Here is a 16,241-nt window from a genome sequence, read left to right on the forward strand (position 1 = left end):
CCTCGGAAACCATGTACAGGGTCGCTATGAGTCGGAACCGACTCCATGGCACATAACCAACATATATATATATATATATATATATACACACACACACACACATTAGTTTCCACTATACTAAAATAAACACTAGAAAATGCCATTTATAACTATTATAAGAGAGTAAACTAGAAATAAACGTAACAAAAATGTAATGGAACTACATAAAGAAATTTAAAAATTTTTAATGAGGAGTATAAAAGGAAGACTAGATTTAATGGAGAGACAGATAATGCATCTTGGGTGGAAAGATCAAATATTTTATCCGTACTTTCCAAAACACTTCAGTGATTTACTGCCATCAAATTAAAAACCTAAAACATATATATTGAACCTTAAAAAGTAATTCTTAATTCATTCAGAAAGATTTGCCAGAAGTTTGAAAAAGGTAAGTGTGGGAGCATTTGTCCAATAGGATCATTACAACTTATTATACAAAGGAGTCCTGCTTATACTATAGGATAAGTACTGGACTGCTAACCCCAAGGTAGTGGTTCAAACCCACCAGTGGCGCCATGGGAAAAAAATGAGGCTTTCCACTCACATAAAGATCTGCAGCCTAGGAAACCCTATGTAGGGTTGCTATGAGTAGGAAACAACTAGATGGCAATGAGTTTGTTTGTTCCATACAATTGCATGAATTAAACCGATACTGCTGCTACAGTCAATAGACAGACTGACAGAATGAAACAAAGATGAGAATAGATGAAAATAGTATGAATTCTTATATAATAAAGGCTGCATTAAAATGGTGATAAGAAAAAGAATTACTCAATAAATTGTTCTGAGGCAACTGGTTGACTCTTTGAGGGATAAATTACATCTTCATTTTTTGCCACTCAGAAACTGAATCTAGATAGACTGAAAATGTAAATGAAAGTATTTTCTTATTTTAATAGATGTGTTTTTGCTTATCATTTATCCATATTTCTTGGCTGTATTTTCATCATCTCATAAAGAGCTGTCTTTACAACTGGGATTCTTCCTTTAACAGAAGTCTGGACAATATGGAGAGCGCTAGTAGCACCATGGTTAAAGCCTGCTGCTAATCAAAAGGTCAGGAGTTTGAGCCCACCAGCCATTCTGTGGGAGAACTGTGAGGCTGTCTACTTTCAGAAAGGTTTACAGCCTTGGAAACCCTTTGCAGCAGTTCTACTCTGTCCTGTGAGTCAGAATCGATTGATGGCACAATGGTGGCTCAGCGGCTAACTAAAAGGTCAGTGGTTCAAACCCACCAGCAGCTCCATGTGAGAAAAGACCTGGAAACCTGCTCCCATGAACTGTAGCCTAAGAAACCCTCTGGGGTCACTAGTTTAGTGCATATCCTAAAATACAATGCCACATCAGGTCCATTTTTGTCCAGTGTTGTTGTTAAGTGTCATCAAGTTGGTTTCAACTCATAGCAACTCTGTATAGGGTTTCTGAGGAGTGAGTGATGGATTTGAACTGCCAGCCTTGGGGTTAACAGACCAGTGCTTACCCTAAAGCTCCACACCAGGACTCCATTTTACACACTGATGTTGTTGTTAAGTGCCATCTAGTCAGTTCCTACTCATAGCGACCCTGTAGAGGGTTTCCAAGGAGCAGCCGGTAGGTTTGAACTGCTGACTTTGTGATTCGCGGTCCAGTGCTGAACCACAGCGCAACACCAGAAGTCTACACTGATACCTGATGAGAATCTGACTTGACTCTCCCTATTTCACTTCCCTTTTGTTTCTGAGTTTCTACTGCGCAGTCCCTTCCAAACTTCTCTGGAGCCCATGGTTTGCTATTGAAATTTAACAAGTACTTATTGTTTAACATTTCTCAGCATATTCCCTTGAATTCTGAAAAGTTTTACTTTCTATCTAAAAATAAAACCAATAACAAACAGAACATCTAAAACTGACAAGAACTTATTTTGTGTTTTTGAGGTAGGTAGAAGGCCCTTGTCTTCCACCATTTGTCTGTCAATGTGTCATACTTTGGTGGCTTGAGTGTTGCTGTGATACTTGTGATACTGTGATACTTTAAATACCACCAGGGTACACCCATGGTGGACAGATTTCAGCCAAGCTACAAAAATATTTTAGACTAGGAAGAAGGAGAGGACTGCTTCTGAATGTTTTCCCACTGAAAACCTTATGAATAACACTGTCAAAAAAATAAAACAGAATATTGAAACATGATAAATAGCACCACAATATAGTCAGATATAGTGCCAGAAGATGAAGCCCTCAGGTTGGAAGGCAGCAAAATATGACTAGGGAAGAACTGCATTTGCAAAATACATGATGCCAATGGAGTAAAGCTGTCAGGACCTTCATTTCCTGGGGGGGCCACAACTCAAAATGAAGAGAAACAACTGTTAACTATTCATCAATCAATAGAACATGGAATGTACAAAGTATGAATAAAGGAAAATAGAAAGTTGTCAAAAATGAAATGGAACACATAAAGATCAATATCCTATGCATTAGTAAACTGAAGTGGACTATTATTGCTGATTTTTTAGTCTGACAATCATACGGTTACTATATCAGGAATGACAAGTTGAAGAGGAATAGTGTAGCATCCACCACCAAAAAGAATATTTCAAGATCTATCTTGAAGTATAATGCTGTTGTGATAGTGTAATACCCATACACCTACAAGGAAGAACAGTGAATACCACTATTATTCAAGTTTATGCATAAACCATAAAGCCAGTGATGATGAAATTGAAGAATTCTACCAATTTCTTCAGAGTGAAATTGAACAAAAAGCAATCAAGATGTATTGATAACCACTGGTGATGGGAATGCAAAGGTTGGAAACAAAGAGGAAAGATCAGTAGTCAGAAAATGTAGCCTTGAGGATAGAAACAATGCTAGAGATCGCATGACAGAACTTAGAAAAGACTTGTTCATTGCAAATACTTCTTTTTAACAATATAAAACATGAGTATGCACATGGACCTCACCAAATGGCATACAAAGAAATCAAACTGACGACAACTGTGGGAAGAAGCAGTGGGAAAGTTCCATATAATCAGCTAAAATAAGGACAGGGGCAGACTGTGCAACAGACAATTAATTGTTCATATGTAAATTTAAGCTGAAGCTGAAGAAAACTAAAACAAGCCCACGAGAGTCCAAATTTAACCCTGAATATATCTCATCTGAATTTAGAAATTATCTCAAGAACAGATTTGATGCACAGTAATGTCCAAACACCAGAAGAATTGTAGGATGACATAAAGAAAGTCATACAGGAAGAAAGCAAAAGGTCATTAAGAGGGCAAGAAAAAAGGAAAAGACCAAAATGGATTTCAGAAGAGACTCTGAAACTTGCTCTCCATCAAATGGAAAAAATAAGGAATTTAAAAAGCTTAACAGAAATTTTCAAAGGGCAGTTCAAGAAGACATAGTCAAGTATTATAATGAAATGTGCAAAGACCTGGAGTTAGAAAACCAAAAGGTAAGAACATGCTCAGCATTTCTCAAGCTGAAAGATCTGAAGAAAACATTCTAGCCTCAACTTGTAATATTGAAGGATTCTATGGGTAAAATATTAAATGATGCAGAAAATATCAAAAGAAAATGAAAGGAATACACATAGTCACTGTACCAAAAAGAAATAGACAATTTTCCTTTTTTTTTTAAACAATCCCCTCCATGCAATCCTTCCCCCATACCCCCCAGGTCTTCAGCACACAGTCGCTCTCCCTCTCTGGATCTAAAGTCTCCAGCTGCTCCATCGCTCCACGTCATTATCTCTGGCTCCATTTCAGACATCACTGCTTCTCTGGGTAGGGTCCCGCTCTCTGCTCTTCTCCTTTGATGGTCCTAGGGACCTCCTCTCCTAGACTGAAAAGTTAATCACTCCCCTCCTTGTTATAAAACATCTACCTTTACATTTCCGACCCTCACAATCAGTCCTGATAGCAATTATTCACTATTGTATCACAAGAGACCTGTCTGCATTTCATTGCATCAGCCCTGCCTAATCAGATTGAATACTACTCGCTGGAGATTCTACCTTCCTCCAGGCCCTCTGGATCTAGGTTCCCTCTTGAAAGCTTGTAAGCCAGTCACTTCTTGCCTTTGTAGCCCCCCGCACCCTATTTTGGGTAGCCAATGTCCAAGTTGCATCCCTGTGTGTAGAGGGGGTGGGAATGATTCTTGCTATAAGGACTTCTTCCCTCTTCTGAGCTACTGCTTCCATAGGTGTAGGTCAAGTTCATCAAATTGTATGAGAATACTTTTTTTTTTTTTCCTCTTCTTTTTACTTCTGGTTGAGCTCTGATCATCCAGAATAAGTGGGAATTATCTGCAAGTGTGGGTGTTCTTATGCATATGCTCTCTCTTCTTATCAGCTGGATGCTTCACTCTCCACTCTAGTCCTCTGTGGCTATGTCACTGACTCTGGGCCCAAGAGTCCCCAGGTCTTGCCACACTGCTGGCCAACCAGGTCTTCACCCGGGTTCACAGAAGCCTATTTATTGTTGTAGGGCTTAGCTCGCAGCTTCATTGCTGTTTTTCCCTCACTTCCCCTTATCGGTGTCGAGTGTGGTCACCAATCACAGCATGTATTCCCATTGAGTCTTAGTCTTGGAAGGGGGTTTAAGAAATAAACAATTTTCAACCATTTCAAGAGACAGCATAGTATGTGATACAGAGATTGAGGCATAATTTGAATGGGTAAAAGAGAAGAAATAATGTAAGATACTTGACTCTCTTATGAATTGGTTTCCCTTGTCTAAAATAGACATTTGAGTGGGATAGAAAGAAATATCAGTAGACATGATTATAGAAAGCTTGTAAGCCTGTCTTCAGCATATAACTAATTTGTAATACCTAAAAGGGGTGACAGAACTTGCCTAGTGAAAGAGACTTCTTGCGGAAACTTTGTAGTATATAAGACCTTAGGTAGAACCCTAACCCCCATCCAGAACCTCCCGAGATGGGACATACCCACTTGAAAGGCCAAGCAGACCTGCCTGGAACAGCTAGAGGAACAGAAGATACTTCTTGAAAGAAAGACCAGCAGGAAAAAATCAAAAACAAAAATGGCAGTGTGCCTGGCTACTACAAGAACAAGCAAGTTGTTCACTGGAGAGCCATCAAGGCAAGCAATCAAGTCCCTTCAGGACAAACCACCTTCCAAGACTGAAATTCCAAGGGAATATAAGAGTAGGCATGTAAGCTTGCAAGCGACCATGTTGGTCTACTGGTGAGTGGAAGTTGGGGAAAAGCAGAAATGAAGATATGGGTTGAGTTTAACCACACTCCATAGACTTCCATTGACCTGGAGATGAGAAAGGGAAGGACTTGTTGGTCCGAAGTATGGTGAGACCTGGGGACTCCTAGGCCCATGAACAAGAACATAGCCATGGGCCTAGCTAGAGCTGAGAGTGAAGCATCTAGCTGATATGAAGTGATGGGAGACACACAAGAATGCTCAAACTTGCAGGCAGTACCCATTTGACCTAGCTTCGACGGCTTGATGATCAGAACACGACTGTTGTTACTGTAGATGTTTTTAAGTTCCATCGAGTCAGTTCCGACCCATAGCAACCTTGTATAAGGTTTCTGAAAGCAGCTGGTGAGCTTGAACCACCAACCTTGCAGTTCAAATGGCTTTGCAGTCTGGTGCATTAACCCACAGTGCCATACCAGGACTCCTCTGGTCATGTTCATGTCAGAACATGATTGTTGTTGTTGTTAAGAGCTGTCAAGTCAATTCCGACCCATAGCGACCCTGTATAGGGTTTCCAAGGAGCAGCTGGTGAGCCTGAACCACCGACCTTGCAGTTCAAACGACTTTGCAGTCTGACACAGTAGCCCACAGCGCAACACCAGGACTCCAGAATATGATTAGAGGAAGATTAAAAAAAATTTTTTTTGACAAAGGAAACAAGTGTAATTGCTACAATTTGATGAACTTGACCTATTCTTATGGATGTAGTAGCTCAAAAGACTAACTGAGAGGAAGGGAATCTTCACATCAAAGATCATTCCCATCCTCTCTATACACAGGGTTGATAGGGATGGACAACTTAGACATTGGCTACCTAAAATGGGGGACTTTCAGAGGTTCAAGCCAGATTCAGAAGAGGACGTGGAACAAGGGATATCGTTACTGGTATCCAATGGATCTTGGCTGAAAGTAGGAAATACCAGAAAGATGTTTACCTGTGCTTTATTGACTATGCAAAGGCTTTAGGCTGTGTGGATCATGACAAGCTATGGACAACATTTCGAAGTATGAGTATTCTGGAACACTTAATTGTGCTCATGAGGAATCTGTACCTGGACCAAGAAGCAGTTCAAACAGAACATGGGAACACTGAATGGTTTAAAATTAAGAAAGGTGTGCGAAGGGTTGTATTCTTTCACCATATTTATTCAACCTGTATGCTGAACAAATAATCCGAGAACTGGGTTGTATGAAGAAAAACGTGGTATCAGGATTGGAAGAAGACTCATTAACAACCTGCGATATGCAGATGATACAACCTTGCTTCCTGAAAGTGAAGAGGACTTACAATATTTACTGATGACGCTCAAAGAGCACAGCCTTATGTATGGATTACAATTCAATGTAAAGAAAACAAAAATCCTCACCACTGAGGTTTGTCAAGGACTTTATTCTTCTTGGATCAACTATCAACACTCATGGAAGCAGCAGTCAAGAAATCAAACAGTGTATTGCACTAGGTAATTCTGCTGCACAAGACCTTTTTAAAGTGTTGAAGAGCAAATATGTCAGACTGAGGATTAAGGTATGTCTGACCCAAGCCATGGTATTTTAAATAACCTCATATGAATGTGAAAGCTGGAAAGTGAAGAAGGCAGACTGTAGAAGAATTGATAATTTTGAATTATGGTGTTGGAGGAGAATATTGAAAGTGCCATGGGCTGCCAAAAGAACCAACAGATCTGTGTTGGAAGAAATGTAGCCAGAGGGCTCCTTGGAGGCCAGGATGGTCAAACTTTGTCTCTCATACGTCAGGCATATAGGCAGGAGGAACCAGTCACTGCAGAAGGATATCATGTTTGGTAAGGTGGAGAGTCAGAGAAAAAGATAAAGACCCCAGCAAGATGGATTGGCAAAGTGACAGCATCAATGGGCTCACATGTGGCAACAATTGTGAGGTTGGCCTAGGACCAGGTAGTATTTCATTCTGTTGTGCATAGGGTCACTATGAGTAGGTACAGACTCATGGCACCTAAAAATAACAACATAAAGGCACAAAGTGACTGCTTACAAGTTTTCAAGAGGGATTTTAGTTTCAGAGTGTACAAGGGAAGATAGAATCCCCAGTGAATAGTATTCATCTTGTCTAGATGTGTCTGGTGAAAGGAGATGGGGAAAAGATTCTTATGATTCAATAGTGAGTAATTATCACAACTGACTGTGATTGTCGCAACTGTAAAGGTAAACATTTTGTAATGAAAAGGGGGAGTAGTTAATCTTACATTCCAGGATCAGTGGCCCGGAGGCAGGCTTGCACAATGTGCCCTTTGGTTGTTTCAATGATTTTATATGCCTGAGTTTTTTGTGTATATCCAAAAAAAAAAAAAAAAATAGAGGGAATAGAAGAAAATACTGTTGCATGATGATGCATGGAGGGGGTTGTAATTGTAATGAAACAAAATGTGACAGGATGAGCATAAAACCTATGTTCTCCCATGTAAACTATTACTCAATTCACAATAAAAACTTAAGAAAGAAAGAAAAAAGAGAGACAACATGTGATCAAATGCCAATGATTCTGAAGGAAGAAGTCCAAGGTGCACAGAAAGCACTGGTTCTTTGGACTTGAGTGAGAGGCCCACTCTATAATATGTGCCAATCCTAGGAGTGAGCAGCAGTCTGTCTTCTTACCTGCCTGCCTGCCTGCCACCTAAATGGCTCATCTTAGTTCATGGGACTCAGACGTGAGACTCTCCCACCTGTACAACTGTGTGGGCCATTTCCTTGATATAAAGTTCTCTTTGTTGTTGTTGTTGTTAGGTGCCATCGAGTCGGTACCGACTCATAGCGACCTTATGCACAGCAGAATGAAATATTGCCTGATCCTGGGCCAACCTTACTATCATTGACACACTTGAGCCCATTGATGCTGCCACTCTGCCAGTCTATCTCACTGGGGATCTTCCTCTTTTTCTCTGAACCTCCACCTCAACAAACATGATATCCTTCTTCAGAGACTGGTCCTTACCGACAATATGTCCGAAGTATGAGAGACAAATTTTGGCCATCCTGGCCTCTAAGGAGCACTCTGGCTGCACTTCTTCCAACACAGATCTGTTGGTTCTTTAGGCAGCCCATGGCACTTCCAATATTCTCCTCCAACACCATAACTCAAAAGCATGAATTCTTCTTCGGTCTTCCTTATTCACTATCCAGCTCTCGCATGCATATGAGGTTATTGAAAATATACATAATATTTCACTGGTTTTGCTTCTCTAGAGAACTCAGTCTAAGACATACCAAGAGTGGTTCTAAAGAAACAAAATCATAGGCAAGAGTTTTCTAAAGTGATTTTCAAGTCTAATTTTAAAGGTATCAATAACTCTGTACCAACTGGTAAAGAGAGTAAGAAGGTGCTGCTAATCCATGGTGTGAGGTGGTAATAATATGCAAAATCTCACCACCAATAGAACATGGATTGAAGAGAAGCAAAGCTCTGAGTGTGTGTGTGATACTTTTCTGCAATTTTGTCAGAATGAGAAGTATAGAGAAGCTGGTTGGTTGATCCTACTTGCAATAGAGCAAATGATAAAGGAAAGAGATGAGCTGAGGGCTAAGCACTTAAGCACCACATAAAAGAACTCAAAGTTTCCATTTGTGCCTTGAAATAAAGCCTTATTTCTTGTAGTAGTAGAGCTGATACTACCAAAAAAAAAAAAAACAACCCCAGAGTTTTACTGTAAGAGTGGCTGAATTACAACTCCAGCTGTTATTTCCAACCTCAAATGGTGTCTGATGTGAAAGTGAAGGTACTGATTGGCAAGAAATGGGGATCCTGAACCTTGGGGTGGGGACATACAGACAGATCATCAGGAGCTGGGGACACTGAGACCATAAAGTCTGTTGATTCACTCTTGCCACCAGCTCCACCTCTCCTACCTTAAGAGATTACTCTTTATCTACTGATCCATTATCAGTAAAATCATTATTATCCCCTCTCCTCATACTCGATGAAATTAACCTTACTCTGCCTTGCTTACTGAGATGATTTCTGAGACATTGTCTGGGGTATCACCTAATGTTAATGTCTTGCAACGCATTGCAGAACATTTCCAGGAAACACCTCCACTAATTATTGCTTCTAGACCTACAACTAGACTTAAGTCCCAGCAAGCCCCAGAAGGTGAAGTACAAATTGTGACCCAGAAAGAAGTACACTACATTCCAAGAGAACTGCTTGATTTTTCTAATATGGACAGAAACCTGAAGAATATGTGTGTGTATGGATACTAAGGGTGTGTGGCAGTGGTGCAAGGAACATAAGGTTGAATCAATCTAAGTTTATTGATATGGGCTCACTAAGCACAGATTCTTCATTCAGTGTTTCAGCTATAAATGTCAAGAAAGGATCAAATAGTTTATTTGCCTGATTCACTGAAGGATGGATTGCATGGTGGCCTACAATACATCAAGTTGAAGTACTAGACCAACCTTGGTATTCTATAGAGGAAGGAATCCAAAGGCTTCAGGACACTGACATGTTAGAGTGTATTTTTCAGGATAGATCCTTTTTTTTGAATAAGCATTTGGGTTGTTTTTAGTTACAGAAAAGTAGCCTTTCCCAAGGGCGACAAGTGAACTGAAGGTTAGGAGGAAGCTGGGTGCGGGCCCTCACAGGCTCTTGCTCCAGCCTCTGGAAGTGATCCGAGGACATAGTGGATGGAGAAGACCCCTGGCCGGGAACTCCTTTGGTGGGGTAGGTGGAGCACCAGATCAGCCTTGGTCACTAGGTTGCTGAAAGTGGGCTCTTAGGTGATTTCCACTTGGGGTGAGTTGGCATGATTAACTATTCTTGGGGGGCATTAAATTAAGCAATAACACAGGGAGATGAGCCAAGAGAGTGGCTTATTCAGTTGGATTCTGAATCACAATCAGGAAATAGTCTTTATCTGGTGCAACCATAATTTCATTTTTCTTTGAGCGAATTCGAAGAAAGGTGAGGTCATTCTGGGGGTCAATTTCTCGCACGATGCTGCGTGCCTTCAAGATGAAGTTGTGCATGAGGTTGGTGTACTGTGTGGTAGTGTAGTTGTCCATGGTGCTCTTGATGGGAATGCCTTCCGTGTTCACCACGATGATCCCCTGCACGCCCTTCTGGCTCTGCAGCCACTTCAGGGTTTCTTCCACCTCTGCCATCTGGACAGATCGGATAGCTCCGCGTCGCTGGCCCAGGATAGATCCTTTAACCCACACATTGAATACATAGGGGACACACCATGCAACCTGAACTACCCATTATGAACTGGGTGTTGTTTGACCACAGAGTTATAACTTTTGACATACACAACAACACTCTATCATTAAAAAGAAGTGGTATTTATGAGACCAGGCTCAAGTAACATGTATGAGGAAGTTGTCCAAATGCCCATGGTCTCCACTCCTGTCACATTACTTTCCCTCTTGCACTGTATGCCTATGGCATTATGGGGAGTTACTTATGATCAACTAACTGAGAAGTGATAACTCAGGTTTGGTTTACAGATGGTTCTGCATGACATGCAGGCACTACTCGAAAGTGAACAACAGCTGCACTACAGCACCTTCCTGGGACTTCCCTGAAGGACAGTAGTGGAGGGAAATCCTCCCAAAGGGCAGAACTTGCGCAATGTTCATTTTGCTTAAGGGAGAAATGGCCAGATATGCGACTGTATACTGATTTATGGGTTGTAGCCAATGGTTTGGCTGGATGGTTAGGGTCTTTGAAGGAACATAATTGGAAAAACGGTGTCAAGGAGGTGTGGGGGAAGGCATTTGGACAGACTTCTCAGAATGGGCCTAAAAAGTGAAGGTATCTATATTTCATGTGAATGCTCACCAAAGGATTACCTCCACAGAGGATAATTTTAGCAATCAAGTGGATAGGATGGCAGGTTCTGTGGAAACTAATCATCCTCTTTTTCCAGTCACTCCTGTCATTGCTCAATCGACTCATGAACAAAGTGACCATGGTGGCAGAGATGGAGGTTATGCATGGGTTTAGCAACGTGCACTTCCACTCACCCAGGGTGACTTGGCTAGAGTCACTATTGAGTGTTCAATCTGCCAGCAGTAGAAACGAACACTGAGTCCAAGATATGGGATCATTCCTTGTGAAGCTACCTAGTGGCAGGTTGATTACATCAGACCACTTCCATTATGGAAAGGGCTATGTTTATTTCATACCGGAATAGATACTTAGTCTGGATAAGGATTTGCCTTCCCTGCATGCAAATCTTCTGCTGAAACTACCATCAGTGGACTTACAGATTGCTTTATCCACCATCATAGTATCCCACAGAGCATCACATTAGATCAAGGAACTCACTTCACAGCAAATGAAGTATGGCAATGGGTCAGGCTCATGGAATTTACCAGTCTTGCCATGTTTCTCCTATTTCATTAGGCAAATCTGCTGCACAAGACCTTTTTAAAGTGTTGAAGAGCAAAGATGTCAGTTTGAGGACTGAGGTACACTGGACCCAAGCCATGGTATTTTCAATAACCTCATAGCATGCAAAAGTTGGACAGTGAACAAGGAAGATCATAGAAGAATTGATACATTTGAGTTATGGTGTTAGAGGAGAATAGTTAAAGTACCATGGGCTGCCAAAAGAACAAACAGATCTGTGTTGGAAGAAATACAGCCAGAGTGCTCCTTGGAGGCCAGGATGACCAGACTTTGTCTCTCATACTTCAGACATATTATCAGGAGGGGCCAGTCACTGGACAGATATATCATGTTTGGTAAGGAGTGTCAGAGAAGAAAAGGAAGAAGGATTGGCAAAGTGACAATCAATCAATGGCCTCAAGAGTGGCAACAATTGTGAGGTTGGCCCAGTGTTTCGTTCTGTTGTGCATAGGGTCACTATGAGTCAGTACCGACTCGATGGAACCTAACAACAACAACATGTTTCTCATCATCCTGAAGCAGCTGGCTTTACCAAAGGATGGAATGGTCTTTTAAAGACTCACTTATGGCTCCAGCTAGATGGCAATACCTGCTGGGGCAAAGTTCTCCAGGATGTTATATACACTGTAAAGCAGGATCTGATATATGGAGCTTCTGTTCCAATAACCAAAATTCATGGGTCCAGGAACAAATGGAATGGAAGTGGACACCACTCATTATTATTCCAAGTGACCCACTCAGAAAGTTTTTGCTTCCTGCCTCTGTGACCCTCTGCTCTTTGGGTCTGGACATTTTAGTTTGAAAGGGAAGGATACTTTCACCTGGAGACACAACACTGATTCCATCAGAGGGAAGTTTAAGAATGCCCTTGGTCACTTTAGTCTCCTCAGGCCTCTGGATCAACAGGCAAAGAAGACAGTTACTGTATTAGGTGGTGTGACTGGATCCTTACTACCAAGAATAACTTGGTTTGACATTGCATAATGGAGGTAAAGAAAACTATGTGCGGAATCCAGGAAATTCCTTAGGACATCTTTTAGTTCTACCATGCCCTGTGATTAAAGTCAGTGGTAAACTACAGCAACCCAATTTCAACATGGATACTAATGGCCCAGACCCTTCATAAATGAAGGTTTGGGTCACCCCACCAAGCAAAGAACCATAACCGGTGGAGGTGCTTAACAAAGGCAAAGGGATTGAGTAACAGAAGAAGGCAGTTCTAAATACCAGCTTCAGGCATGTGACAAGTTGCAAAAATAAGGACTATAATTGTTATTGGTATTTTGTTCTTGTATGTGTGCATCAAATATTTTTATATTGTTAACTTATAAAATACAAGATGTAAATGGGGTTAGTGCATTTTTGTTGTACATGTGTTCATTGTATCATGTCAGGTTGTTGTTGTTAAGTGCTGTCGAGTTGGTTCCGACCCATAGCGACCCTGAACAGGGTTTCCGAGGCTGTAAATCTTTATGGGAGCAGAAAGCCTCATCTTTCTCCCATGGAGCAGCTGGTAGTTTCGAACTGCTGATCCTGAAGTTCACAGTCTGATTTGTAACCACTATGCTACCAGAGCTCCTTATCATGTTAGGTATGACTTTATAATTATAGTCTTTATTTAGAGATTATATATGGTTTAAGGATATGTATACAAGTCTAAGATGACAAAGGGTAGAATGACACAAGGTTTTGTGTCAACTTGACTGGGCCAGCATTCTCAGTGGTTTAGCAGCTGAAATGTAGTTATTCCCCATAATGATATCTAATAAAGGTAATCAACTCTATATTGAGGTTTGCTTGTTGTTAAGTGGCATTAAGTCAGTTCTGTATGCACAACAGAATTAAACACTATGCAGTCCTTTGCCATCCTCACAGTACTTGTTAAGTTTGAGCCATTGCTCCTACCACTGTGTCAATGCATCTCATTAGGGGCCTTACTCTTTTTCACCAACCCAATGAGTCTGATATGAGCAGTCAATCAATTAAAGGGAAGCTTCCTCCAGATATGGCCTGCTTCAATATATTGGCATTCAGGAAAGGCTTATCTGCTCTCTGCTGGATCTGAATCTTGAATCTGGGTCATCCTCTGAACTCTGATTCTTTGGACTTCAGTAAGTGGCCTACTCTATTACTTGCCAATCCTGGGAGTCATCAGTAGCCAATCTTCTAACCTGCTGGACCTACCTGCCTGTCATCTGACCTGTCGATCTTGGCTAATCCACCCTGTGGCTTCATGAATCAGCCTTCAGCCTAACATCTAACTCACTGTCTTTGAACTAAGCATATTTATAACAGTGTGAACCATTTCCTTGATATAAACCTTTCCTTCTACATACATATAGAAGCTTCACTAGTTTTGCTTCTCTAGAGAACCTCGCATAAGACACCATGCTATTTTCATTATTCTTCTCCAACACCGTAATACTACCATCTTTCGTATTCATTGTCCAATTTCACATGCGTAAGAGGTCACTGAATATATTATGAATTGTGTCAGGAGAACTTAGTCCGCAAACTGACAGCTTTGCTCTTTAACAATTTAAAGAGGTCTTTTGCAGCAGGTTTGCCTAATACAATACATCATTTGATTTCTTAACTGCTGCTAACATGAGTGTTCATTGTAGATCCAAGAAAAATGAAGTCTTTAACAACTTCATTTTTTCCCCATTTATCATGATGTTATTTATTGGTCCTATATTGAGGGATATGTGTGTGTGTGTGTGTGTGTGTATGTGTGTGTGTGTGTGTTGAGGTGCAATCCATACTGAAAGTTATAGTCTTTGATCTTAATCAGTAAATATTTTAAGTCTTCTTCTCTTCCAGCCAGTTATAGCATCTGTATATCGCAGGTTGTTAACGAGTCTTCCTCCAATACTGATGCCACTTTATTCTTCATATAATCCAGTTACTCATTATTTACTCATCATACTAGGAGTTCTGGTGTGGTCCTGTAGGATAAGCACTAGACCACACAGTCGGTTTGAGCCACAAGATCGGCAGTTCAAACTCACCAGACACTCCTCGGATCCTATATAGTGTTGCAGTGAGTCAGAACCAACTTGACGGCACTTAACAAGAACAGATTGAATAAGTATGGTGAAAGGATACAACACACTTTTCCTGATTTTAAACCATTCACTATCTCCTTGTTTTGTTCAAACAACTGCCTCTTGTTCTATATACAAGTTCCTCACGATTGATGCAAAAAAGGCATTTGACAAAATCCAACATCCACTCCTGATAAAAACACTCAACAAAGTAGGAATTGAAGGGAAATTTCTCAACATAATTAAGAGAATATATATGAATCAGGCTGCGAACTGCAAGGTCAGCAGTTCGAAACTACCAGCTGCTCCACAGGAGAAAGATGAGACTTTCTGCTCCCATAAATAAAGATTCACAGCCTCCGAAATCCTGTTCAGGGTCTCTATGGGTCAGAACCGACTCAACGGTACTTAACAACACAACAACATACAAAACCAGGAGACAACATTACTCTCAATGGAGAGAAACTAAAAGCCTTCCCTTTTGCAAACAGGAACCAGACAAGGATGCCCTTTGTCACCACTCCTATTCAATATTTTGTTGGAATTCTTAGCTAGAGCTATCAGGCAAGATAGGAAAATTAAAGGCATCCAAATTGGAAAAGGAGGAAGTAAAACTCTATTTGTAGATGATATGATCCTATACATAGAAAACCCCAAAGGCTCAGTAGAAAAGCTACTAGACCTCATTGGAAGATTCAGCAAAGTGGCAGGGTAAAACATCAAAATACAAAAATCAGTTGGATTCCTCTATACTAATAATGACAGCACTGAAAAGGACATTAGGAAAGCAATACCATTTACAAGTTCCTTATGAGTACAATTAAGTATTCTGGAATACTCAATCTTTACAATGGTACCCATAGTTTGCTATGATCCACACAGTCAAAAGCCTTTGGATAGTCAATACAGCACAAGTAAACATCTTTCTGGTATTCTCTACTTTCAGCTGAGATACTTTTGACATCAACAATGACATCCCCAGTTCCACATTCTCCTCTGAAACTGGCTTGAATTTCAGGTAGCTCCCTCTGGATATTCTGCCGCAACTATTTTTAAAATTATCTTCAGCAAAGCTTTACTTTTATGTGATATTAATGATAATGTTTAATGAATTTTGTATTCTGTTGGGTCAATTTTCTTTTGAATTGGGCACAAATATGAATTTCTTCCAATCAGTTGGCCAGGTAACTGTCTTCCAATTTTCTCATCATAGCTGTATGAGCGCCTCCAGTGCTTCATCAGTTTGTTGAAACATTTCAATTTGCATTCCATCGATTGCCGTATTTTTCACCAATGCTTTCAATGTAGTTTGAACTTCTTTCAAATACCATTGGTTCTTGATCATATGCTACCTTCTTGAAATAGCTGAGTATTGACCAATTCTTTTTGTTACAGTGACTTTATTTATTGCTTCCATCTTCTTTCTAAACTTCCTGCATTGTTCAATATTTTGCCTATTGTTGTTGAGTTCTGTTGAATTGGTTCTAACTCATAGTGACCTTATATACAGTTTCTGAGATTGGCTGATGGATTTGAACTGTCAAGAT

The 16,241-nt window shown here is 40.5% G+C and overlaps 1 protein-coding gene and 1 pseudogene across 1 annotated transcript in view; both read right to left on the minus strand.

Moving 5' to 3' along the window:
* Positions 1–9,913, minus strand: part of LOC102821351 (putative uncharacterized protein C14orf25-like) — a 98,429-nt gene extending 88,516 nt beyond the window's left edge. The window contains exon 1 of the mRNA XM_006835499.1: positions 9,875–9,913. Coding sequence (XP_006835562.1) covers positions 9,875–9,913 — 39 coding nt within the window. The remainder of the gene's footprint in view (positions 1–9,874) is intronic.
* Positions 9,914–10,104: 191 nt separating this feature from the next.
* On the minus strand, positions 10,105–10,395 carry LOC102836774 (annotated as a pseudogene).
* Positions 10,396–16,241: the final 5,846 nt, after the last annotated feature.

The sequence above is a fragment of the Chrysochloris asiatica genome, unplaced genomic scaffold, assembly GCF_000296735.1.
Source record: "Chrysochloris asiatica unplaced genomic scaffold, ChrAsi1.0 scaffold00017, whole genome shotgun sequence".
Lineage (NCBI taxonomy): Eukaryota > Metazoa > Chordata > Mammalia > Afrosoricida > Chrysochloridae > Chrysochloris > Chrysochloris asiatica.